Raw genomic sequence first — 25,586 nt, forward strand, 5'->3', positions numbered from 1 at the left:
TGAGTTTGTGGGTAGTAAGTGGATGGCCATTGCACAAAACAGAAGGAACTGGAAAGTTGCTGGAGAGGCCTTCATGCATTGGATTGAAAATGGCTGATGATGATGAGTCATGGTGTTTTAAATGATTCAATATGATTCACAAACGAACAGGCAAAGAGTGGAATATCGATCAACATGCTGTCTAAGACAACTTTAAAAATAAAAAATGGAAGTGATATTGATTGTTTCTTAAGTGGCAAGGGAATCATTCGACAGGGTTCTGCTCCACCAGGTAAAACAGTGAATGACAAGTAATTTGCACAAGGTTTGGATCATTTGGTCAAAACAGTTCACTGGATAAGGCCTCAGTTTGAGATAAAGGGAGCTGGTTCCTGTTGTGTGAGAATTTGGCCACATTCTGCATTTATTATTAAAGAGTGTTTTGGCAAGGTATGGGATTATGGGTTGTTAAATCATCCCACTTATTCCCTTAAACTAACTCTCCTTATTCTGTGAGCAATATTACAGGGTATTTACTTGAATAAAGCAATTACTTGGAAATATATTGCTCCCCCCAAAATCTGGGTTCCTTTAAAGTAAAAATCCTAAATCATATTAGAGAAACATGATATTGTTTTAACAAATTTTGCTTATTTTATATCAGAAAAGGTTCATAATATAGGGTGCCCCTAAATTATTGACCACATTACAAATTATTATATAACAGGAACTACAAGAAATTGGCAAATAGTATTTTTCAATGGAAAGGACAACTCAAAGAGTTAATAAGTTTCCGCTTGGGCACCTTTTGTAGCACATAGGATGTCCAAATGGTTTGCAATTTTGCGCCAAGTATTTTCTAGCATTTGAGGTGTCATGGAAGCAGTTGCATCAGTGATTCACTTGTTTGTTTTGTTGGTTTTTAGGAGCATTAGCAACTAAGGCCATATTGCTCCGGGATATGCGGTGGTCATTCCCTGACCTTTCCGCATCCTCCGTATTTGGTGGTGACGGGCTCAAACCCCGGTCTAATCAAGAAGTGTGTGCTACGCACTGCTGCTCCTTCCCACCTGGCTACGGAGGCGCCTTGATTCACTTGTGAAGCTCATCCAGATTTGCAGTGGGCATATGATATACCCTATCCTTCGTGTAACCCCATAGAAAAAAGTCCAGTGGGGTTATATTTGGTGAGTGAGGGAACTAGAGAGTTGGTCTTCCCTATCCAATCCATTATCCTGGAAAATGCTCACTGAGAAATTGTTGCACAGTCAAAGCCCAATGAGGGGGAGTGCCATCTTGCCAAAACATGTTTGGTTGATGTTCTGCCACCTGCAGAATCACAAATGCTCTAGCATATCTGAGTAATTGTTACTGTTTACAGTAGTCTCAGTGAATTAAAATGGACCAATCACCTGGTTATGGGAAAAGATGCACCGCAAATTCAAATTTGGGGAGTCCTGTTCATGCTCACTAAACACATGAGGAGTTTTGCTGCCCCAGGTCCTGAAGTTGTGGCGGTTGATCTTACTGCACAGGTGGACTTGTCACTAAAGACAACTTTATTCAGGAAGTCATCGTCATTTTTAATCCAATTGAGCATATCCACAGCAAAATGTTTCTCAATGTAGCAGATTTTTTCCAATTTCATTGCTTGCACAAGCTGGATTTTGTATGCATAAAGTTTCAGATGATGGCAGGAAATCTTGTGAATGGTCGATCAGGGCATTTTTAGTTCTCTGCTAGCATGACAGATAGATTTCCTTGGACTGCGTATAAATTTTTCATGAATACATTAAACATTGTCAACACTTACCACAGTCCAACCTACACCCTTCTTATGCAGGACACTGCCAGTTCCCTTAAACGGTTTTTACATTGCTTAATGGGCTTGCCTAAAGATACCTCACCTTCATATTTCCAGCAGTACCACCTTTGCACTGTAACTGCAGATTTAAACTTGGCAAACCAATACACATATTGCTTTCCATTGTACTGTCGCCATTTTAATGGTTATTGTGAAGCGCAACTGTTATCAACACTAGCGACATCTACACAATGCTGTATAACAGCGTTTCCCAAACTGGGGTCCATAGACCCCAGGGGGTTGTGAAACAAACCCCCTGGAACTGGTCAAATTATTCGTTCTATGTATAGCAAATTGGTGATAAATAAAGTTATTATTATATATTTATGCAAAAAAAAAAAAGAATAAAGTTGAATTGTTTTAAACATAAAACTTTGAATTTTCTTTTTATATTTTTTTCTGATTATCTATTTTCTATAAAATAGATAGTCAGATAGACAACCATTAATGATCCCTAAAATATGTCGACAGTCGAATCGAAAAATCAAAGACACACTCAATAATAAGCTGAATCAAAAGACAGTGGACAGAACAGGGATAAGTGTAGGACCACCAACCATCTGAAAAACATTTTAAAAATTGAATTATCCTGCTTGGGAAGCTGCATGCAAGCCTTTGTCTCTGCAACATCTTACGTCGCCAACTATCCTGGTTCAGAGAACCGGAGAAATGGACATTAAAGCAGTGGCAGAACATGATGTGGAGTGATCAGTGACACTACATAACCGAGGCATCGGATGGATGTGTCTGAGTGTAAAGTATGCTGAAAGATATATACATATATATGTATGGGGGCGGTCTGCAAACTGTTTTTGATTTTTGATTTTTGAAAGGGTCCGTAGATCTCAGTAGTTTGGGAACCGCTGCTGTATAAAACTCTTTGAATAGCTCTTTTAAATGATATAAACGTTATTCATATATCATCTTTAGTTTGCACTTAATAATCATTTGTAATGTGGTCAATAATTTATGGACACCCTGTATTTTTCTTACAATTGTTCAGTTTTAATTAGGAATTACTGCATTTTTTAAGGTTGCAAATGGAAAACATCCAATGCCATAACCAAGTGTACTACTCTATCCTCATGGTCAAATGCGAGGGTAGAGTAGTATACACGTTTCAATTGACCATAGTTCCAGCCTACATGACTGCTAAATATGGTGCTGCTCTTCCATTCTCTCTCTCTCTCTCTCTCTCTCTCTCTCTCTCTCTCTCTCTCTCTCTCTCTCTCTCTCTCTCTCTCTCTCTCACTCACACACACACACACACACACAAACTCCTCTGACCCTGTGTGGCCAAGGCGCCTCTGGAGCCAGGTGGGAAGGAGCAGCAGTGCGTAGCACATGCTTCTTGATTAGACCGGAGTTCGAGCCCGTCACCACCAAATACGGAGGATGCGGAAAGGTCAGTGAATGACCACCGCATATCCCGGAGCAATATGGCCTTTAAAAAAAACCAACCTGTGTGGCCATCTTGGAGTATAAACAGATAATTTATTTTATTATTTTTATTTTTTATGTGCTCTTGAAAATATTGTCTTCTTAGTTATACATGCCTTTAAATCTGTCTACTTTCATTAATTGGAAAAATCTAAAATTAATGCACATTCATATTAATTTTGGTAGCACAGTAGTATGTGTATATGCATCTCATCAGTTAGATCTCATTTCGATGATGACTTCCCTCCCCTTTGATGAAATCCAGTTGAAGTTATAATAATTAAAATCTGTTGATTTGAATAGGCTTGGTTGCTAGTATGTAAAAATTGTTACATGTATCACATTTAAATAATATTGCTTTTATATCTGTTTTTTTTTGTTTTTTTTTTCCTGTTTTCTTTTAAATCAGGTGCAACTCCTGAGTACTTTTCTGGGTGTTACATAATTCAGGGTGCTGCTTCGTTCCTTCCTGTCATGGCATTGGCTCCCAAGGAAAATGAGCAAATTCTTGATATGTGTGCTTCACCTGGAGGAAAAACTACACACATAGGTCAGGCATTTAAAAATTATTAAAATACTTATCAAAACTCTTCTAAAAATTTAATGTTATTTTAAAAAGTGTGTGTAAATTACTCTAGGACAAAGTAATCGAAACATACCGGCTGAAACATCACTTAAATTAACTAGGTCCCTGCTTTGCTTGTCTGGAAATCAGAACGTATGGTGCTAAATATACTACTGGAACAAACCATCAAGATAGGTAATATCAATATTAGAAGCTTAAATGGTAAAGAAGTAGAATTAGCAAAAGAACTAGGTTGATATATAAGATTAATAAGAGTAATAAGAGTATAATAGAAGCCAAGAAGATGAATACAAGAGGATGAATACAGCTAAATAATAATTATAAACTAATATATTCTAAAAATATGAAAAAATATGAAATATGAAGTAGGAAGGTATGGTAGTAGCTTTTAGAAATAGTTTGGAAGTCTTATTTGGCTGGGAAGCATTATACAGTGGAGTTACGTGGGCATAACTTAACATGCAGTGTTGGGTGATAAAAGTTTTCTGTACAAATAGCTCAGTTGTGAAGGTTCAAAAAAAAAGATGAAATAGAAAAGTTCTTTAATAATATGTTAGAAAAAGCAGTAAAAAGAAAATTACAACTACATCTACAGAGTTATTTTAGGAAGAATGAAAAGATAAACCTAACAATAATGATAAAGGTAATTTGGAAGGGTAAACCTAATGATAATGAAAATAATGTATAAAAAGATGTTAAAACAGACAAAAATTAAAAAAACTCACAGATTTTTCAAAAGTCATTAAGCAAAACTTTCTGCAAAGTTAAATGGCATTTCTGATACTAGCATGACTAGATGAAGAATGATAAAAGTTTTAAGATAACTTTAGTGGAAGTTAGAAGAGATATTGTTCTGTAAAGACAAGAAATTCAAAGTACCTAGATTGATCCAAGAAGTTACAGAAGCAGTTAAAGGAAAGAAAAATATCATAGGAAATTTTTGTCAAATAAAACTGCTAAAGAAAAACTTGGGAAGATATGGAAAACAAGCAGGAAAAAAAAATGTTGTCATTTAGTTTAAAAAAAAACTCAATGTGTGGAAAAATCATAAAAAGGTAATATGATAAGGGTGAAGTTAAATCTGAACAGGAGTTTATTTCAGAATGATGAATTAATTACTTTAATGAATTTGCTAAATAGAGCAGCTGAAGACATCACTAAAAAAAAGGGAAGATTAATCTGGACGAAATTATGGATACGTATTTGTTGTTGAGATAAAAAAGGCCATGGAAAATATCATAGAAAGGTAATAGGCAAAGATGACATTAGATTTAAAATTCTGAAAACTGAAAGAAAATAGTGTTGTAGTGGTTATATTGCATTGGCTAGCAGGTTTTTTTTTTTTTTTTTTAAGGACAAATTCCATAATATTGGCACAAGGCATTAATTGCAGCAGTCTATAAAAAAGGAAAATAAAGTTGAATGTTGAATTACATTCCTTAGTATATCAGGTTAAATCTATGCATGCATCTTAGAGAGAAGGATTAGAAGTAGTATTGAATGTTACTTTGTGGGAAGAGCACTCGGGTTTCAAGATGCAAGGATAAATTTGCATTAAGAAAAATTATAGAAATGTCATGGGAACTTAAAGAAAATCTTCATTCCATATATTAAAAGTTTATATATATATATATATATTTATACATTAGTAAGTAATAGTTTCTGCAAAAATAGCCCTTGAAAAACAATTTAAGGTTAAACTTAAAGCAAGGCAGAGCTGCACCTTATTGCTGTTTCTTTTTATAATTTTTAAGGACCATTTAATAAAATAATATAAGTTAATGACAAAATTTAGCATGGAAGGTGTAAAAATTGGATCATTATTGTATGTCAGTAATACTATTCTGTTACATAATAGCTAGAAAGATCTTCACAAATTGCTGAGTGAATTAGATGAAAGTTGTAGACAATTTGTCATGAAAATTAGTTACAAAAACAAAAATTATGAAAGTTGGAAGAGAAGGAAAGTTTAATTTATTTCTAGATATACAAAATTACTAACCTATGCCAAAAATTGGGATAGGTTAGTAATTTTTTTTATCCAAAATAAACAACAACTTAATAAGCTAAGCAAGAAGCGTAGGAAGTTAGCTGAAAAAATATCTTAAAGTCTAGTGGGTTCCCCTCCAAGTGGACTGAAAACCCATGCCACATATTTGCATCGTGTTGCAATGAACGTATAAGTAATGGTTGCAACATGATGAAAATCATTCCCAAAAAAGTGACGAAGGAATATCACTAATAGTAATTCACCTGGAAAACGGTGTCACGTTAACTAATTTAAGTACCATAAACATTAATTATCTTTTATGGCAGTCTAGCATTGTTAGCAACCATTTCTTGTTTAATGTGCCTTGATGAGTCATATTTGTTATCGCTTATTTATTGTATATATAAACCTGCATTCTATCTGATTGCTGATTAAATAGGACACAATTAAGTGTGTAGTTTGCATTTCCATTTATTAACTCTTTCAACTCTGTTTTTCCTTAAAATGATTATTGTTTTTAGTCAAACTTAAAGAAAAAAAAACTTAAAAATAAAAAATGTTAAATGTCACAATAAATTAGAAATATGATATAACATTTACTTTTCCTATTAACAAGTCTCCCTTTTTTACCCCGTTTCTCATATCCATGGGGAAGATGTAAACAAACTTATAAGCTATAGAAATCTGAACTTTCTGGCTAACTTGGCTGGTGTAATAAGGTGAGCTCAGTGGATCTTCCTTATTTTGCCATTTTTCAGTTCTTTTAATTTTAAGTAATGCTGAATGTCTGCAAAGGAAAGCCACGATCCTACCACAACAAAAAAAAAAACACCTGGTGAAAGATTGAATTTTGTATAGACAGAAATACTGAGAGTTGCAAGTCCGAATTTTGATATATCAAAATCTCAATATTGATATAGCAATATCTCAAAATTTAAAACTTAACCTTATTGAATTTTTTAAATAATGAAAACAACTGAAAACCATATTGCCTTTTAAAAATACACAAATTTTCATTTGCTGTTTTTTTCCTAGCCATCATGTAGAATAAAGATGTCCAGCTTTCGTGCAGAGATTAATGGTCAATTCGGCAACTTAAATTTATTTTCTACCATTTAGTTAAAGAGTCACTTTGAAGAAAACTGATTGGGTGTGAAAATAATGAAAATAATGAATACCTGCTCATTCCATATATAAAAATCATAATACCTACTCCTCTGAAGGAGCAGGTATTATGACTTTTTGTGAGTTAAAAAAAAACTTTTTGTTTATTTATTTATTTTTTTAAATTGACAATACATTTTTGCATTTTTCATTTAAAAATTCTTAAAAAGTAAACCTTAAAATAACTGTTTGTTTTACCCTCATTGTATATACAGCTGCTATAATGAAAAATACAGGACTGATATATGCAAATGATGCCAGCAGAGATAGGCTTGATGCACTTATTAGTAATTTACAGAGACTTGGGGTGACAAATACAGCTGTATGCTGTCATGACGGCAGGAAACTACCAAAGGTAAGTTTTTTTGGCTCTTCTGTCTTGTTTAAGTAATTGTTGTTTTTTGTAATATTATCTTTTAATTGAATAACAGGTTTGAATAAATGGTGTCTGTGCTAAACATGATAAGAGCTGGAATAATAGATGCTGTAAGTGATTGTTCTCTAATATGACTTGTGTGGTAGCCAAACAGATATACGAAGAACCCCTGTACAATCAGGTTTCATGTATCCAACTTGTATTTTTCTGCAGTTTTGGTTTCAAGATGGTCTTTCATAGGGTAACCGACATCTTAATTTTGACATAATGTTCTGGTGTCTCCAAAAATGATTTGGGCACTCTGTTTTGTCCCCAAAAAAATGTAATGTAATTACAAAATCCAAGTATATGATATCAAAATTATTTTTTGCATCCAGTTTCTTTGTCACTGCATCGTGTCTGTAAATTACTCATGTCACCCTTTGATCCTCCTTTATGAATTGGGGATACATTCGCTCATCTCTAGTCCACAGGAGGTGGAGGGGATTATGTCCTAGTTAACAAGCACATACAGTCAGAGTATATTATAGTATATTTAAGTAAGAGTATATTATAGGCCAAATGACTGTGATAAGTATATTATAGGCCAAATGACTGTGATAAGTATATTATAGGCCAAATGACTGTGATAAGTATATTATAGGCCAAATGACTATGATAAGTAGTAAAGTAAATATATGATGTTAAAATTAATTAAAACTTAGACATTAAGCATGATATACCTTCATTAATAAGTATAGAAAACAACAATCCCAGAATTGAACCCTGTGGGATTCAACTAATAACATTGGTCCATGAACAGCAGTGTCCTTTGATAATCACTCTCTGTCTTCTCCCACTCAACCATCCCTTTATCTATAGCAATAACTTTTCCTTAATGCTGCACTGCTCCAATTTATATAGCAGTCTTTTATATGCAACAGTATCAAAAGGTTTCCTGAAATCCAAGTATATGATATCAAAATTATTTTTTGCATCCAGTTTCTTTGTCACTGCATCGTGTCTGTAAATTACTCATGTCACCCTTTGATCCTCCTTTATGAATTGGGGATACATTCGCTCATCTCTAGTCCACAGGAGGTGGAGGGGATTATGTCCTAGTTAACAAGCACATATAGTCTAAGGCGGTGAACCCTGTTGACATGGGGTGGCTAGTGCAATGCTGAGTCAGTTTGGTGTGACATGCACTAGGAAAACAAAAATGAGAGTAAGAGTATATTATAGGCCAAATGACTGTGATAAGTATATAATAAACAACTACACAGACAAACAGAATAGGTCAATATATCACAATGTCTTATAGTGAGGGATTTTAACTTTCCAGATATTGACTGGAACTTGTGGGTTGTTCACTCACTTAGGAGTATATTTAATAGATGAATGTTTTCTGTACCAGCATGTTACAGAGGCAATAAGAGAAAGCAATACTTTTGATTTAATTATCACCTCAACTCTTCATGCATTAAGAAACTTCAGGTAAAGAAATCATTAAGTAGCAGTGATCACAGTATATCAGTGTGGGATTTATTTGAAGATATAGCTACTATCGAAGGTAGAAGGAGCTATAAAGCACTTTGCTTTTACAAAGGTGACTAAATTCTTAATTCTGACATTATATTATATAATAAGACCAAAAAAACATTACAAATGAGTCTTGTTATCCAAAAAAAAAATTCCCAACTGTATGTCACTTTTTGAGTTAGTGAAGTGGGTTTGAAAAATACTGTGGAAAGCTAAAGCTTTTTTTAAGACACTCTTAACATTAGCAGCACTAATATTATTTCATGAAACAGTGCATAAAAAAAAATCTTGTAATTTTATTTTTAGTTCAAGTAAAATTATCAACCACTTCAGCGTAGAAAAACACAAAAATCCCAACCAGATACAATTGTCACATTTTATGTAACAAAACGTCATAGCCTTGGTTGCTTTGTCACTTAATACATGTCATCACCTTTTCAGTATTGAGTTATCCGAAAAAACTTTTATAGAATGGTACCAATTCTTTTTCTCAGAAATACTTTGAAAATTGGTGAGAAAAGCTTGGCAGTACTTTAATCTTTCGTTGGAAAATGTTCAATTAAAAAAATAATCAATTGGATTTGAAAAATCTATATTTCCTGTATGAAGTCAGTACTATGTTAATATGGAGGGCATTGCATCAACCCTCAAGGGTGGTCTATGCCCTTCTGTAATGAATGACAGATTTTTCCCATTTGCATCCAGGCACTGCATGAATTTCCTGCCTCCAGTGGCAATTTTACAGCAGCAGGTCTGCTACTGTGGAGATGCCCAAAAATTCAAGACTCAACAGTTGGTTTGGCGGTTGTTAAAGAAAGTAGAGTGAGCATTTATCTCGTGGTGGAGGAGCAGAATTTGTAAGTTCACCTCTGAGATTTTGCTTGTTTTCTTCCTTCAAGTTTTAAACCGGAACAACTACCATGTCCACTGTTTAAAATTACCATGCATATTGTGCATTCAGATTTGTCATCAAGGCAGTCTTTATTTGTTATATGTCTGCTCCTTTGAATATTGTTCCTTATAAATGCATTTACTCATAATTTTACTGTATAAGGAGAAATTCCCCTGTCCTTTCTATACATATACTCATCATATTTAAAGTCTGTATCCCTTATATCTAGGTAGCGCCATATTTTCAATAACACTACATTGTCGGCATTTGATGATTTTACCAGTACAGTAAACCCTCGATTTAATGGACCCCAATATAATGGATTTCGGATTTAACAGACTGGACAAATAATAATACAGTAATGCAGTAGTCTCAAACTCAAATTGCATGCGGGCCAAATGCATGATCTAAAGCAGCTGACGGGCCGGAATTTTTTTTTTTTTAGCAAAATGAGAGTGAATATAAGCACCGTATTTACAACAAATACATAATTGAAATGTATTTGCGGGCTGTGTAAAATTGTTTTTTTGGGGGGATGCGGCCTGCAGGCCGCCAGTTTAAGACCACTGCAGTAATGTACAGGTAGTTCCCGACTTTACGAGTTAATTCATTCCTAGTGTGCACTTGTAAAGCGGGAATACATTTCCCATAGACATGATGTTTAAAATAGGGGTTACGTTCTCAACAATGAAAGTAGTTAGCTAATTAGTTTATGTATCGATTGATTTATCCTAAGAAATGAAAACAGCCTGTAAAATCAAGCAAATTATTATTTAAGGAAATTATTTATGACTTACAAATGTTAAAGAATGTTCATTCTTCATCATCGACTAAATGCACACTCGTTGATCACCCACTGTTGGGTCGGCACTCATTGGTTTGTTGGAAGCACAAGGAGTTGTCTTCTTCAGAAATGCATCAAGAGGCATTTGTTTCTAAGATAATCCCTTCCCTTTTCTTTATAAATTTCATGATAGTATGCATAAGCATTTTTTAACGGCTTTCACAAATTGCAACTAATTAACATGACACGCACAAGTGAGATTGCAACTAACACGATTTGTGAAGCTTAAAAAAAAGGAATGAAGAGAAGATTCTGAAAATTTATTTGTTTTTTATATGATTGAAGACTGCAGTGAAGGGGAACACATTTGACCATAATAACGTAAAAACCCACAGAATTCCAGTTATTGGTATTTTTGCAAATGCAATACCATGGAGTTTACTACCCATTTATAATTGCTTGCACAAACAGAAAAGCCCAGTAAACTGGAAAGTGCAAATTGTTTATATTGTTTTATGGTCGTGACCTCCAGAATTGTGCTTTAGAAAAATATCATAAAGCTGTTCAAAATTGATTCTTATAACGGAACATATGATAACAGTGAAAGTGTAGTACGTTTTAATGATTTGAATTGGTAACTAATACAATTTACAAACCACGTTCGTGACCTTAAAAATGACCTTTTAGAGAGAGAGAGAGATAAGTAGTTTAGTTATGCAGCGAAAATTTCAACTTCCAAGGTCTTGAAACGAATAACTAAAAAACAATGTGTTATTGGGTTCACGTTACATTATTTTTATGATACGATGGTGCTGCTGGAACGGATTAATATCGTAAAGCGGCGGTACGCTGTATTGTATAGCTACGAGTGTGGTTTGAAATGCGGTATTTATGACTGTTGAGCATTCATTTTTTGAAATTAATGTTCATATTTTCAATTTTGGTGATACTTGAGGGAAAAAAACTCATAAAGCGGAAACTGCCTGTACATATTAATCTCGACCATATTACTTTTTTTTGGTTATACAAAACTTCAGTGTTATCATTAATTAAATATTAATAATAATTACCTGTTTTCATTATTGTTTTGATAATTATCTACTTTTATTTTTATAATCAAATTCAGGAAATTGTTTTTTATTCTTTCTGAAAACGTGTTCAAATAGCTGTTTTCCCAGATTACAGATAAGAGCAGGCGGTGACTTGTGAGCTTAACCTGACTCCGGACACTAAACTGCAGGTCTACCAACTCACTTTGTTTCGGTTTCAGTCTGCCTCGAGCTATCGTGCGGTCAGGTTGTATACAGAGTGTTTCTGTGATTTCTGAATTGTGACTTTATTTATTAAATAATTTTGCCATCCTTACAATTTAAAATGGCATCAAGTGATAGAGGAGTTAAAAGAAAGCATGTGAAGTTAAAATGTGTCACAGAAATTAGAGCTAATTGAGAAATAAGAACAAGGCGTCTCAGTTGCACATGTTTTTGATATTTACAGCGTAAAAAAACAGTTTCTGATATCCGTAACTCAAATTGCACGTTTTTGATATTTACAGCGTAAAAAAACAGTTTCTGATATCCGTAACTCAAAGGCCAAATTGCAACATAATTTTATATTGTACAGTACTGTTTATTTAAAATAACTAAATGCGCAAGGCATAATACATTAAGAGTTTAATATCTATATAATATCGGTGTGTAGATACACCATAGACAACTCTTAAGAAACTACAAAGTAGTTGTTGTAGGCATCATTTGCTCTTTCTCATATTGTGCTCTGCCTTCACGACGAGTTGCCATGATATTGCACTACCTCGAATGAGTAACGCTTCACTAATAGAGAAGACTATTGTTATTATTCTCAGTGAATACCACCACCCAGACATGTTTCACGGCTATTGGCCTATCATCAGTGGGTGGGCAGGTACCCTGGTATTGCAGACATGATGACCCACCCACTGATGATAGGCCAATAGCCTTGAAACATGTCTGGATGGTGGTACTCACTGAGAATAAGTAACAATAGTCTTCTGTATTAGTGAAGCGTTACTTATTCGAGGTAGTGCAATATCATGGCAACTCGTCGTGAAGGCAGAGCACAATATGAGAAAGAGCAAATAATGCCTACAACAACTACTTTGTAGTTCCTTAAGAGTTGTCTATGGTATCTACACACCGATATTATATAAGTACTGTTTATTGTATTAAAGCTTTTTTTTTTTTACATTAAGAACAATAAAAAAATGCCCCCCCCCCAGGTTACATTTGATTTAGTGGGCTTTCAGCATTAACGGACACCCCTTCTCCCCTATTAGTCCGTTAAATCGGGCACCTCCGTAGCCAGGTGGGAAGGAGTAGCAGTGTGTAGCACACGCTTCTTGATTAGACTGGGGTTCGAGCCCATCATCACCAAATAGCGGAAAGGTCAGGGAATGACCACCACATATCCTGGAGCAATATGGCCTTAGTTGCTAATGCTCTTAAAAACCAAACAACAAACAACCGTTAAATCGAGGGTTTACTGTACTTCAAATTTTTAAATTTGTTTACTATACAGGCATACCTCGAATAACGAATAGGATGCGTTCCACGAAATTACTTCGTTAAGCGAAACTTCGTTTTCAGAGGTAAAAATACTATGGCCAGAATAGGGATACGTTCTTACGTAAAGAAAATGAAAAGCTTTTTTTTCGGACAAAGAAAAGTTTTATTAAATAAACAGTCAACTTACATACAAAGTGAAATCACATTTTAAAATACGAGTCTAAAGTTGATTGTTTATGCTCTTTTTCTCTTTCATTTAACAATTGCCTATACGCAGTTATTGCATTTAACACTGATCGCTTAACAATAATACTTCTTCCTAAATCAGGATCATTTTCACTAAAAAAATTTAAAACGTTTTCAATGTCATTTAAGCACCTTTTTAAATCTTTGGTTGTTAACACTTTTTCGGCAGGAACTTCTTTAACTTCGTCTTCATTGCTAACAAGGTTTTCTAAATCTTCCACTGAAAAACCATTATCTTCTGCATTCAATAAATTTCTAACATCCTCTTCATCGACATTTTTGAAACCTATTGATTGAGCCCTCTGGATAACTTCATTTCCAATTTCTTGGATGTTATTTTCTTCTTCTAGTACAACTTCTGCCCATATTTTGCGCCAAACTCCATTTAAGCATTCTTAGTGACTTCTTTCCAAGAACTATCAATGTTTTCAATTGCGTTTTTAATGGTGTAGTTTTTCCAAAAAGTTTTAACTGTAATTTCCTCTTTATCCTCTAGTTCAGTTAAACTGCTTAATGTTCGACGCAGATAATAAGCTTTAAATGATGCTTTTCCTCCCTGATCCAATGGTTGAATCAGGGAAGTTGTGTTTGCTGGAAGAAACACAACTTTGACAGGAATGCATGTGTCCAACGTGTTAAGATCAGTAGGATGTCCCGGAGCATTGTCTAACAACAAAAGAGCTTTTTCTTCAAAGTTGTTTTTTTGACAATACCGTTTTACTTCAGGACAAAAGTGGTTAACAAACCAATCAGTAAATAACTCCTTGGTAACCCACGCTTTTCTATTTGCTTTCCATATTACAGGTAAATTCATTTTTATGTTACCTTTTAACGCCCTCGGATTTTCTGAATGGTAAACTAATAACAATTTTAATTTATAATCGCCAGAGGCATTTGATCCAAAGAGTAACGTTAAATGGTGTTTGGCTGCTTTGAACCCAGCAGCTGATTTTTCTTCAATAGATATGAAGCTTTTTGTTGGTAGCCGTTTCCAGAACAAACCGCTTTCGTCAACATTGAACACCAAATTTGGAAAATTTTCACGTTCAATTATTTCCTTTAGTTTTTCTGGAAACTTATTTGCAGCTTCTCCTGTTAATTTTACACTATGAATCCTGGCCTGTTTTTTAAATTTCTCGAACCAACCACGAGAAGCCCCAAAGGTTTCCGTAATTTCTTCAGTTTGTTTAGATTTCAGGTGATTAAACTGGAATATATTTTTTTTATGTTAAATGGGGCTTGAAATTGCCGACTTCGTTATCAGAGGTAACGTTAACCGAGGTATGCCTGTACTCCTAAAATTCATGTACAGTTATGTATACGTGTGTCTGTTTTTGCACTCAGTAACACTGACACAGCTCGTATGTTTGCTTGTCCCATAAGGACCACCAGCAGGCTTTATATAAATTCCTCACCCAAGTAAGAAAAAATTAACTACTTAATGATATTAACACAAATAATGTCACCATTACAAATTTGAAACAAATGCATATCAGAGTACAATAAATTTTAAGTGATTAAAAAAAGTCTACCTAGCAGAGCTGAAACGTGATCAAATTTCATTTGATTTAATGGAGCTAGCACATGTACACTGTAATTACAACCTTGCATTTCTGTGAACAGGCAGTTAAAACTTGTGTAAAAGTGCACCTTGCTAACATTTTGAAGAAGGCTGCAAAACCTCTTAACCAAACTATGTTTCACAGAGGCTATTAGTCTTTGGCAGGATTCAACTCCTGCCTGTAAGACTAAGATATTTTCAGCGTGACTTCTCACCCATGTTCCAGATTTCATCATACTTTAAGAATGACCTCCTGGAAGTCCCAACCTGAAATCACTGGACTATAGATTATGGTTAAAATTGGGGCTAGGACATGGTGCAAAATATTTCATATTGATAGTTTGAAATGATCATTAGTCAAAGCAATAGCTGATATTTTAATTGGATGTTATTCTTACTGTAATGAGTGGCTTGGTACATTGCAAACTGCGTAAAGGCTAGGAGTGGCCATTTCAAATAACATTGCTAAATTTTGTCTAGTAATATTTCAGTAAATAAATTCTGTAACTAACAATTTAACAAATTATTTAGAAATATAAGTATTAAAATTATTAAAAATTTTCAGATTAAGAATGACTTTGATCGTGCTCTGCTTGATGCTCCATGCAGTGGAACAGGTGTTGTATCTAAAGACCCTGCAGTCAAAATAAACAAGGTAATTTTTAAAAAAAAATACATTTACAGGTAACTTTCGTATAACACGGTAGTTTGATTCCTACAAAATCTTCTGTAATGCGAAACCGTGTTATACAGGACTAAGAACCAGTACAAAGTGGGGGGGGGTTACGTTCGAAAAGCTAACAAAAAAACACCATTCTTTTATAACTATTGGAAACTTAATTTTTATAGTAGTAATAACTTAATATTTTAACTTTATTTTTATAATAGTAGTAACTTAAATAGTAATAACTGAACAAACGTCTTACCTTACAAACTGTGATACTTATGTGTCAGATAATGTACATTCATTTGATTTTATTCCTCTTCATCGCTGCTAAGCACAATCTCTTCTGCAGCATCTAGATTTCCTGTAACTTTTGCTCTCTTTAAAAGTCACAAACTGCTCGCTTCGAAGTCACAATTTTTATGGTCTTAAACAAGCACAGAAACCCAGGGATCTCTCAACAAAATACAGTGGACCCCCGCTTAGATATAAAGCACAAATTTAATTTTATTACCTTGCCAATTAAAATTAAATGATACGTGAAACTCAGAAGAATATTTTCTAGTTAGGAAAATAAAAATAAATTTACGCTTATGTACATAGCTTAATTAATGCGTACTGTAATATGTACATACTATACAGAAATATCAATTAGTTGGTACATAATATGTACTAACTAATTGATATTTCTGTTCGCTAACATTTTTTGTTGTTGTTGTAAAATTTAAAACAGTAAAAATGATAAGCAATTAATAACAAAGAACACAGCACACACAAGTTGCAACAAACACAATACGCACAAATGAGATATGGAGTGATGAGCTTCTGAAAATTTATTTATATTTTTTATATGGTTGAATATTTCATGGAAGGGGAAACACATTTCACCTTAATAACTTGAAAACCCACAGAATTCCAGCTATCAGTACTATAGCAAATGCAAAAAGATCAAGTTTACTACACATTTATAATTGATTACACTAACAGAAAAGACCGATAAATCGGAAACTTTAAATTGTTTTTATTGTTTTATGGTAGTGACCTCCAGAAATGTGCTTTAGAAAAATATCACGAAGGCGATAACGACTAGTGATTCAACAGCAGGGATTCACAAAAAGGAATGGCAAAGTTGAAATTACATCCAAAATAATAGCAGGGTTTTCCCAGAACAAAAGCTGAAAAATACCATGTTATGTGAGGTTTCCCACAATTCTCAAACCATGCTAGAGCAAAACCTTGTTGTAGAAGTACTGTGTTGTGCGAGGATTGCCGCAATTTATCAATCGTGTTAGAGCAAAACCATGTTGTAAAAGTACCGTGTCAAATGGGGGTTGCCTGTATATTGAAGACTTGTTAGTAAAATAAACAGAGAAACCTTGCATAATTTTGATCCTGAAGTCTAGATATTCTGGTCATTGAGGATGAAATCACTTCATGGTGAAATATTTAGACATTCCATACAAAGGGTACTAGGTAAGTTTTGCAATACAGCTTTGTTTATTTAATTTTTTCAAAGTAATTTCCTCTACATTCAATACACCTCTCCATCCTCCGAAACCAATCTTTAAACTAGTTCTGCCAAGTTTCACTAGGGAGTAAAGCACACTCGTTGTCCCAAGCCCGTAGAAGGTCCTCATCACTGGAAAACCCCTCCCTTTTAGCTTCATTTTCACATGCGGGAACAGTGCAAAGTCGCAGGGAGCAAGGTCTGGACTGTAGGGAGGGTGCTCGAGAAGTTTCAGTCCTGTCGTGGTCAAATATTCGGTGCAGGCTTTGGCGCGGTGTGCTGGAGCATTATCGTGATGGAGGTACCAGGTGTCCATTCTTGACTTTGGCCGCAGGTTCTTCATAGATTCAATGACTTTAGGCAGGCATTGTTCAGTATACCACTTAGCTGTGACTGTCTTCTGCGTGTCCAAAACGACACGTTCCACAATTCCACTCGATTTGAAAAATACAGCTATCATTTTCTTCTTTACAGATCGGGATTTTCTGACAATTACGGGTGTGTCGTCATCATCAAAGACCCAAACTTTGTTTTGAGCCTTGGTCGGCAGATCGTAATAGTACAGCCAAGTCTCGTCACCTGTCACGATGTTGTTCACATACCGAGATTGTCCCTTATCAAACTTTTTTAACATCTCCCGGCACCAAGTCACACGTCGTGTCATCTGCTCTTCAGTCAGTTGATGCGGCACCCAGAGAGAACAAAGTTTCTTCACGTGCGAATGATCTTGCAGAATCGAACGAATTGCTGGTGCATTTAGGCCCAAAGTATCCTCTATCTGTTGGTATGTCACTCGCCTGTTTTCGTCAAGCATTTTCCTCACAGCAGTAACGTTTTCCTCCATAACTGACGTTCGTGGCCTTCCCGGCCTCTCAGAATCCTCCAGAGTGAAATTTCCCCTTTGGAATTATCTATACCACCTGAATATCGTTGTACGATGTGGACAATCATCATCTAGTGCAAGAGTCATTTCTTCTAAGCACTGGTCTATGGTTAAACCACGCACGAAATTATACCGCAAAACTGTCCTTATCTCATTTCGTGACCACGATGCCATCGCAAGCACTTTACACTCTCACTACTAATGAATAACTGAGCCCATCGACTTGGCGCGGCGGCTACTATGCACTTATGAACATGTCTCAACATGCAGCAACAAGCAGCTTCCTATGATTCATTGTTGCGTCATATTGCAAAACTTTCCTAGTACCCTTTGTATATTTCCAGCTGTCCATAAATTTTTCAGTCATTGACTCTGTGATTATTAAAAGGCATAACTATTCATGCTGCAGCAAGAATATGAAGAGCATAATTTTGAGTTGTGTATTATATTCTTCTTATTCAATCATATTAAATGTTATTATAATTCACCTCTAGTATACTCTGCAATAACAATACAGTATAATGATCTTTAATACATTAGTCGAAAGAGAACATTAATATGGTTTTCCTTTTGTAGCAATGAAGTCATAGGTTTTATATGACCAAGTACATATTAATAACAGTTTGGTATGCATAAAAATAAAATAAAAATTAAGAAATGTGAATCTTTACAGTGATTATTTGCAGAAAACAAATTAGCATGATTTGAAAGTTGGGATTGAGGCTATAACCCTAATTGTTACTACTGCTGTGTCAGTTTATTTTCATTCTTGTGTTGGGGCTGGGACATTTATTTCTTCAAGAGAAACTCACTCCACACTGTAACATTTGAAGATGTAGTATCAGTATTGAAAAAATTCCTCTCAAGCCTTGCTCATTATCTCAATTTTATGTACTTTGATGGAGTGTAGAATGTTAATTTAAATAACTGTCAATTTTTTAAATGCTGTAAAGGAGAGAGAGAGAGAGAGAGAGAGAGAGAGAGAGAGAGAGAGAATTGCAAAAGTTAGGAAAAACCCATATGATTGGAATTTACTTATTCAAATGATCTTTATGTGGAACTTTTTCCTCGGGTAATTAATATTTATTTTCAACATTAATTGTATTGCTCTGATGGAATTACAAACTAGCTGTTTGATTTTTCAGGACCAAAAAGATATTTTAAGGTGCTCTCATATTCAGAAAGAACTTCTACTGGCTGCTATTGACTGTGTAAATGCCAATTCATCAACCGGAGGATATATTGTTTACTCCACCTGTTCAATTCTGGTAAGTTTAATTGATACAGGTCTTATATATGTTTTAGGTTTTATATGCTGTGGAATTTCAAAATGGAATCTCATGGAATATACCGTGGAGTCTCAAAATCCTTGCAGAGACTTAAGAATAGTTTGAATTCAAGTGGTCTGGTTCTAATAAGACCTATAATTCTTTACTTGATAGTCACTAACTTGTTAAAGACTGAGCTATGTGAGCTCCAAGCAAATAAAAGATGTAAATTTATGCAGAATAATCAAGCTGTTTGATTCTTTTTCACTGCACTGAAAGGCTGGTCGAAAAACAATGATCATAATTTTTTTGTTATTTATTTATTATACATTCTTAATATACATCCAGATTTTTCTAGTTCTTTTTAAAATAGTCCCTGTTTAATGTAATGCATTTATTCTGAAGTTGTTGCCATTTTCCAAAAACTAAAAATTCATTTTTTGACATAATTCTTCAAAATTGTTGCCATCACTTTTATCGGCTTCTGAGGAGTTGAAATTATATCCCCTTAATATTTTTTTAACTTAAGGAACAAGGTAAAAATCATGATATCAGAGCTATATAACAGATGTATGGGTACGTGTATAACTGGAAGCCAAAAACTTCATGACAAATAAAAAATTTCCAAAATTCATAGAGCCAAGCATATTTTCTTCTTTCTTAGCTTAGTTCCATATGTTTGGCAGTTAACTTTTCGTCCTCTTATACCATTTCTTCTTGTCCTGGCCATCTAATTTTATGTTGTGTTTTATCCCTTTCCACAATCTCCATCTATATGCCCTTGGGGAATCCTTTCCTTCAATTTTCGCTCTAGTCACATGACTAGAGTCTTATTTACTAGCTAATACAATCCCCTTTGCTTCACATTCCCAAACTATCTCATTTGTTCCTCTTTCATTGTTTCGTGTATCGTAAATACATGAAATGACCTTATGACTTCATAGTAATTAACCAGATTGCCATTCACAAACCCACATTGTGACAACTTGTAGGTGTCATTATTCTTAAGATGTTTTTGTATGTGTAATGCAGAAATTAGTTGCAAATACAAAATCTATTAGAAATATGAAGAAAAGGAAAAGTAATTGTCTGCAGGAACAAATTATTTCCTCGTGATTTATTGCATTGTTATTTACCTCAAGAATATTTCTTTGACTACAGGATAACACAGAAATATTGTATATGTGATATTGCATAAATACTAGACCCCAGAATTCAAATGTAACATTTTCCAGCCTTCAAATGGTCTCCATAGGAAAATATGTAGGTGATTTTTTTTTTTTTTTTTTTTTTAAATTTTAAAATAATGTTTATTCAAGGTGAAAATATAAACCATTAGTTTATTTTTATTTATTTATTGGGTTTTTTTTTTTTTTTTTTATTATTATTATAGCCAGAAGAAAATGAATGTGTTATTGATTATGCTTTAAAAATGCGTCACGTTAAAATAGTACCAGCAGGTTTAAAGTTTGGTACCAATGGTCTTACAAGGTAGGTGTGGCATAGAATTTTTCCATGAGTTTAATGACAATTTAAATATTATGCACCTTAGATTATTTATTTTGAATTAGACTTAATTTATTGTTTATACTCTGCACTATTTGTTTCATTAAATGATATTAAAAATTATAAAACAGAAGTCATGGAACTTAATGGTATTTAGTATAGAACAACTGACTTTGCAGATGACATTGTGATCATAAGCCATGATCCCAAAGAATTAGGGGAAAATCTTAATCAGTTATGCAGAGTTAGTAAGGATTTCAGCGTAAAGATGAATATGACTAAAACAAAAGTAATGATGAACAAGTATGCCACAGAAAGGGATATAATCATTGAAGGAGCAGTAATTGAAAAGGTGGATTCATATACTTATCTGGGATAAGTCATTAGCTGTAATAATGATAAATGGGGCGCCTCTGTAGCCAGGTGGGAAGGAGCAGCAGTGAGTACCACACGCTTCTTGATTAGACCGGGGTTCGAGCCCGTCACCACCAAATATGGAGGATGCGGAAAGGTCAGGGAATGACCACCGCATATTCTGGAGCAATATCGCCTTAGTTGCTAATGCTCCTAAAAACCAAACAACAACAATAATAAATGGCTGGAAGTCAAGAGAAGAATAAATTTTGGATGGATAGCATTCAGGAAATAGCATTCATTCTTGAAATGTAAAATAATGAGCCAATTTATTTTGGATGGATAGCATTCAGGAAATATAGTCACATACTGAGGAGCAATATCCCAATTTGTCTGAAATGTAAAATAATGAGCCAATGTATCCTCCCCACCATGACTTATGGAAGTGAAACTTGGGCACTCACCAAAAGAATGGAAGAGAAGCTGAGAACTACACAGTGAAGAATGGACGAATTATATTAGGAATTAGACTGTTAAATAAGAAGAGAAACACATGGATTAGACAGAAAACTCAAGTAAAGGACATTCTTATCACAATTAATTAAAAGATCTAAAACGGTCTTGGGCAGGACACCTTGTCCTTGAGGTTGTCGCAGACATTCTCTCAGATAAGCCAGACAAGCTGTACTTGCTACCTGGGAGTCTAAAACACTGATGGAATTGATATTCGGGTAACACACAAATCAAGCGGACCCAATTTCAGCAAAGTCTAGATGGTCTGCGACAGTCAAATCCTCTGCTTGCACCTTCACGATGGTGGGACTGTTAGTAATGCAGAAGCACAAGCACACTGGGTGACCACCCAGGTGTAAACCAACGTAAGCAGGGATCGAGGTGTGGTGCCCACATCACATGGAGGAATGCTGCCCCTCTGTGTTACCAGGCAATACTAGGTGGCAGATGACTCTCATCAACCAGTGCAATACCACCACTTTGCTTATTGGAGGCTTGAAATGGTGGCTAAGTTCTGGTCAACCCTTCCCATCATACAGTATGACTGATGACTTTTGATGTTATGATGGACATCATGGCGAGATCCAATCTTCCTTACATTTCGAAGGTACTGCTCTAAAATGGTGTTTGCAGGCTGGCCGCTAGTTAGTACACCGGACCGAACCTATTAGTAACTCTCTAGAAGTTCCCTGATCAGCTAATTTATAATCTTGCTACCACTACTCTGCCAGATAGTGACTGGAGGGAGTTCGAGTAGTGTGTATGAGGGGGGCATTGTTGAGGCCACATTATGTCAAGGATCTGGGTATATTCTTACCATGCGTACACCATATCCAAAAATTTCATCACTTCATACAGCATATCCCCCACACTTTTTCTTATTATTGAATACACCATGAATTGTCAAACTAATAGAGTAAGCTTATCTGTGAAAAGATCTAAACCTCCCAAACACTTCCTAGTTCATTTCACAAATATACGTGGTCTCAGTTCTAATCTCAACCATGTCCATTTCCACTTACAGTCTGCCAAACTCCATATACTTTTTCTGACAGAATCTCAGTTATCGGTTGATTCAACTCATCATCAGTTGCCAAAATTATTCACTGTGTGATTTGTGGGGGGTGGAAAATAAAAAGAAAATAATGATATATATATTTTTATAATTATTTGTGTATTTTATATTATTATTTGTTCCCTTATATGAGTTTGTCCACCTTATTTTAATTTCCCCACTTACACATCTGACTTTACTTTACAGGAGAATTCCAAATTCAAGGGAACTTCTCAATTAATTATAATTCCCTTCGGAAAGGCTGAGTGTTCAGGAATAACAAACAACACATTTTAATAAGCAACAAAGTTTATTTACATATATATATATATATATATATACAACATAATATGCAATTGAATAAAAAAACATGTAATATGCATACAAAGTTAAATATAGGATACCTTGCATATATTATTCTTATATTAACAATCAATATGCTATTTTCATCATTATACTCTGTTCTCTCCATTCTGTTACAATACACTGAAGACCAATCTTAACTTTCCTCAAGTCTCTATTTGTTATTAGTCTTCAGTTGGACCAACAATTCTTCATCAATACAATCACTATATACAATTATCTATCCTTAAAACATTATAAAACCTTCTCATATTAACTTTACTATCCTCCTAACACATTATATAATCATTCAACAACAATCTAATCTATTACTTATCTTTCGTTTATCTTGCATTCTACAATAGCCTTTTTTAAATAATTAAACTCTGTTTGTATATCTATAATTTACTTCAGAGATAATTTATCTATCAATTTACTTTTAGTGCTACCACTCTTTTTCATTTTAATTAATCACTATACTGTTTCCTAACAGTCCTTGTTAACTTACATTACTTACTATTATCTTTTTTTCTTTCCTTTCCGGGGAGGTTTCAAACTTCCATTTTTGGCTCACTGAGGTTCTCCTTCATCTGCTTTCACCTGGAACTGCTATAGATAATTATCAGGAACTCTTTGCTGCATGGATCTGGCGTCCTTCCTCCACTTTATTCGGCTACCTTCCATTCACTGCTTCCTTCCTTCTCATTGAGCTACTAATTCCGAGTTTTCTCTCCTTCACGAGCTACTGATTCTGCGGATTTCGCTCCTCCATCGAGCTGCTAATTCTGCAGTTTCGCTCCTCCATCGCGCTACTAATTCTGCAGTTTTCGCTCTTTTTTTTCTCCACCTTATTAAAACCTTTCACAAGGAGAAAGCTCATAGGGGCTACCCTCGCTTTTTCCGCTCCACCTATTAAAACTCTTTCCAGAAGAAAACTTCCCAGGGCACTACCCTTCTCATTTTTCCAACACGACGGAACACTCAAATGTTAACTGACACATATTTTCTACTACAACAGATCTCTCAACTGTACATGTTACTAACACATTTTTACCTATATCGACGAAAATCCCAACTGTCTGTTCTAACTCATTTTTACAACTCTGACAAGAATCTCGACTTTGTCATTCTTAACTCGTTTCCCCAAACACCCACAAGAATCTCACTTTGTCTTCCCCTAACTCATTTTCGTAAACACCCGCATACAGCTCAACTACGGGATCTGACGCCTAACTCATGTCCATAACCATCCACCTAATGCTCAACTGCGGGGTCTCACCTCTCTCCCCCTCTTCACTCACTTTTTGTTCATCTCAATTTCTGTACCGCCTACATAAGTCAAATCCGCTCTAATTTTCAGTTAACCAATCTTATTCATTTTATCAACTTTCCCTATTTCCTATTCGTCCTTTAAAATTTCTCAAGCTGTATGTATCTTCAGAGCTAATTTTAATCTTTCTCACGGTGTCCGTTTAGTGCTCTATCCCTTCTTATTTTGAGAACTTTGTAAAATTTCTCAGGCTGTCAGTACCTTTGAAGTCAGCCGCTAGCCTTAAATCTAATTCCCAGCATTTCGTTCCGTATATACTATCTTCTCTTCTCCAGATGTCACGATTAAAGAAATGTCCTGACAGTAGCATGTTCCACGGCGCTATTGTTTACCAGATTTGCCACCTTCTGCTAATAGCAGTAGTTACGCGCTTCTATTGTTTTGGTTTGTCTGTGTGAGCTGGGAATCGAGTGTACCCAGGTTGCTAATAGCTTTCCACTTACCGCTCCCCTTGTACAGACGTTGTCTAATTTAATCCCTTGACTTGTAAGGTTCGCTCCCCCATATTGCCATATCCTAATCTTTATTTTACATAAATCTCACTTTTTTTTTTTTTTTTTAAATATTAACCATGTAAGATTTTACATCTTACAGATTCTTTTCGCCTCAGCGGTGGTATTTGTGCATATGTCCATTCTGATATTCCCTGTCTGAGACTTGGTAATTTGGAATCTCCTCTTTTCGATCTTCTCTAGCTTAAAATCTCTCTACCTCATTGTGTCAAATTCATCTGTCGTCTCTACCATTCTCCCAACTCCACTAATCACTTGGAGCTCTTTGACTTGCTCTCTTTGCAACTTGACTTTCTCCAGTCCAACTTTCCTAACAGTGAGATTATTTTCCTTGGTGATTTTAATGTTCACAACTCCAGCTGGTTTCTGTTTTCTAGTCACACAGACCCAGCTGGTCAAGATGCTGAGGCTTTTGCAATTACTAATGACCTCGCACAGATTGTTCAGTTACTTACCAGAATACTGAATAATCCTAACCATACAGCCAGCACGCTCGATCTTTTTCTCGCAAACAACCCTTTTAAATACATGGTCGAAGTGAGTGGTCCTTTAGGCACCTCAGATTACAACTTGATGATTGTCTCTTCTCCAATGGAGCCTTTATCTCATGGCTATTCCCAACCTTGTGTCATTTGGCATTATAAGAATGCAAAATGGGATGACCTGCGAGATTTATTTTCCTTGGTCGGATTACTGTTTCAAAACTT

At 34.9% G+C, this 25,586-nt stretch overlaps 1 protein-coding gene across 1 annotated transcript in view; it reads left to right on the plus strand.

Annotated features, from left to right (window-relative positions):
- LOC150085338 (28S rRNA (cytosine(4447)-C(5))-methyltransferase) overlaps positions 1–25,586 on the plus strand; it is a 94,397-nt gene that overhangs the window by 57,810 nt on the left and 11,001 nt on the right. The window contains exons 14-18 of the mRNA XM_090373163.1: positions 3,693–3,833; positions 7,239–7,378; positions 15,512–15,601; positions 19,146–19,268; positions 20,662–20,759. Of these exons, the coding sequence (XP_090229289.1) occupies positions 3,693–3,833; positions 7,239–7,378; positions 15,512–15,601; positions 19,146–19,268; positions 20,662–20,759 (592 nt within the window). The remainder of the gene's footprint in view (positions 1–3,692; positions 3,834–7,238; positions 7,379–15,511; positions 15,602–19,145; positions 19,269–20,661; positions 20,760–25,586) is intronic.

Source organism: Mastigoproctus giganteus, chromosome 5 (assembly GCF_048544385.1).
Source record: "Mastigoproctus giganteus isolate SK-2022 chromosome 5, ASM4854438v1, whole genome shotgun sequence".
Taxonomy (NCBI): domain Eukaryota; kingdom Metazoa; phylum Arthropoda; class Arachnida; order Uropygi; family Thelyphonidae; genus Mastigoproctus; species Mastigoproctus giganteus.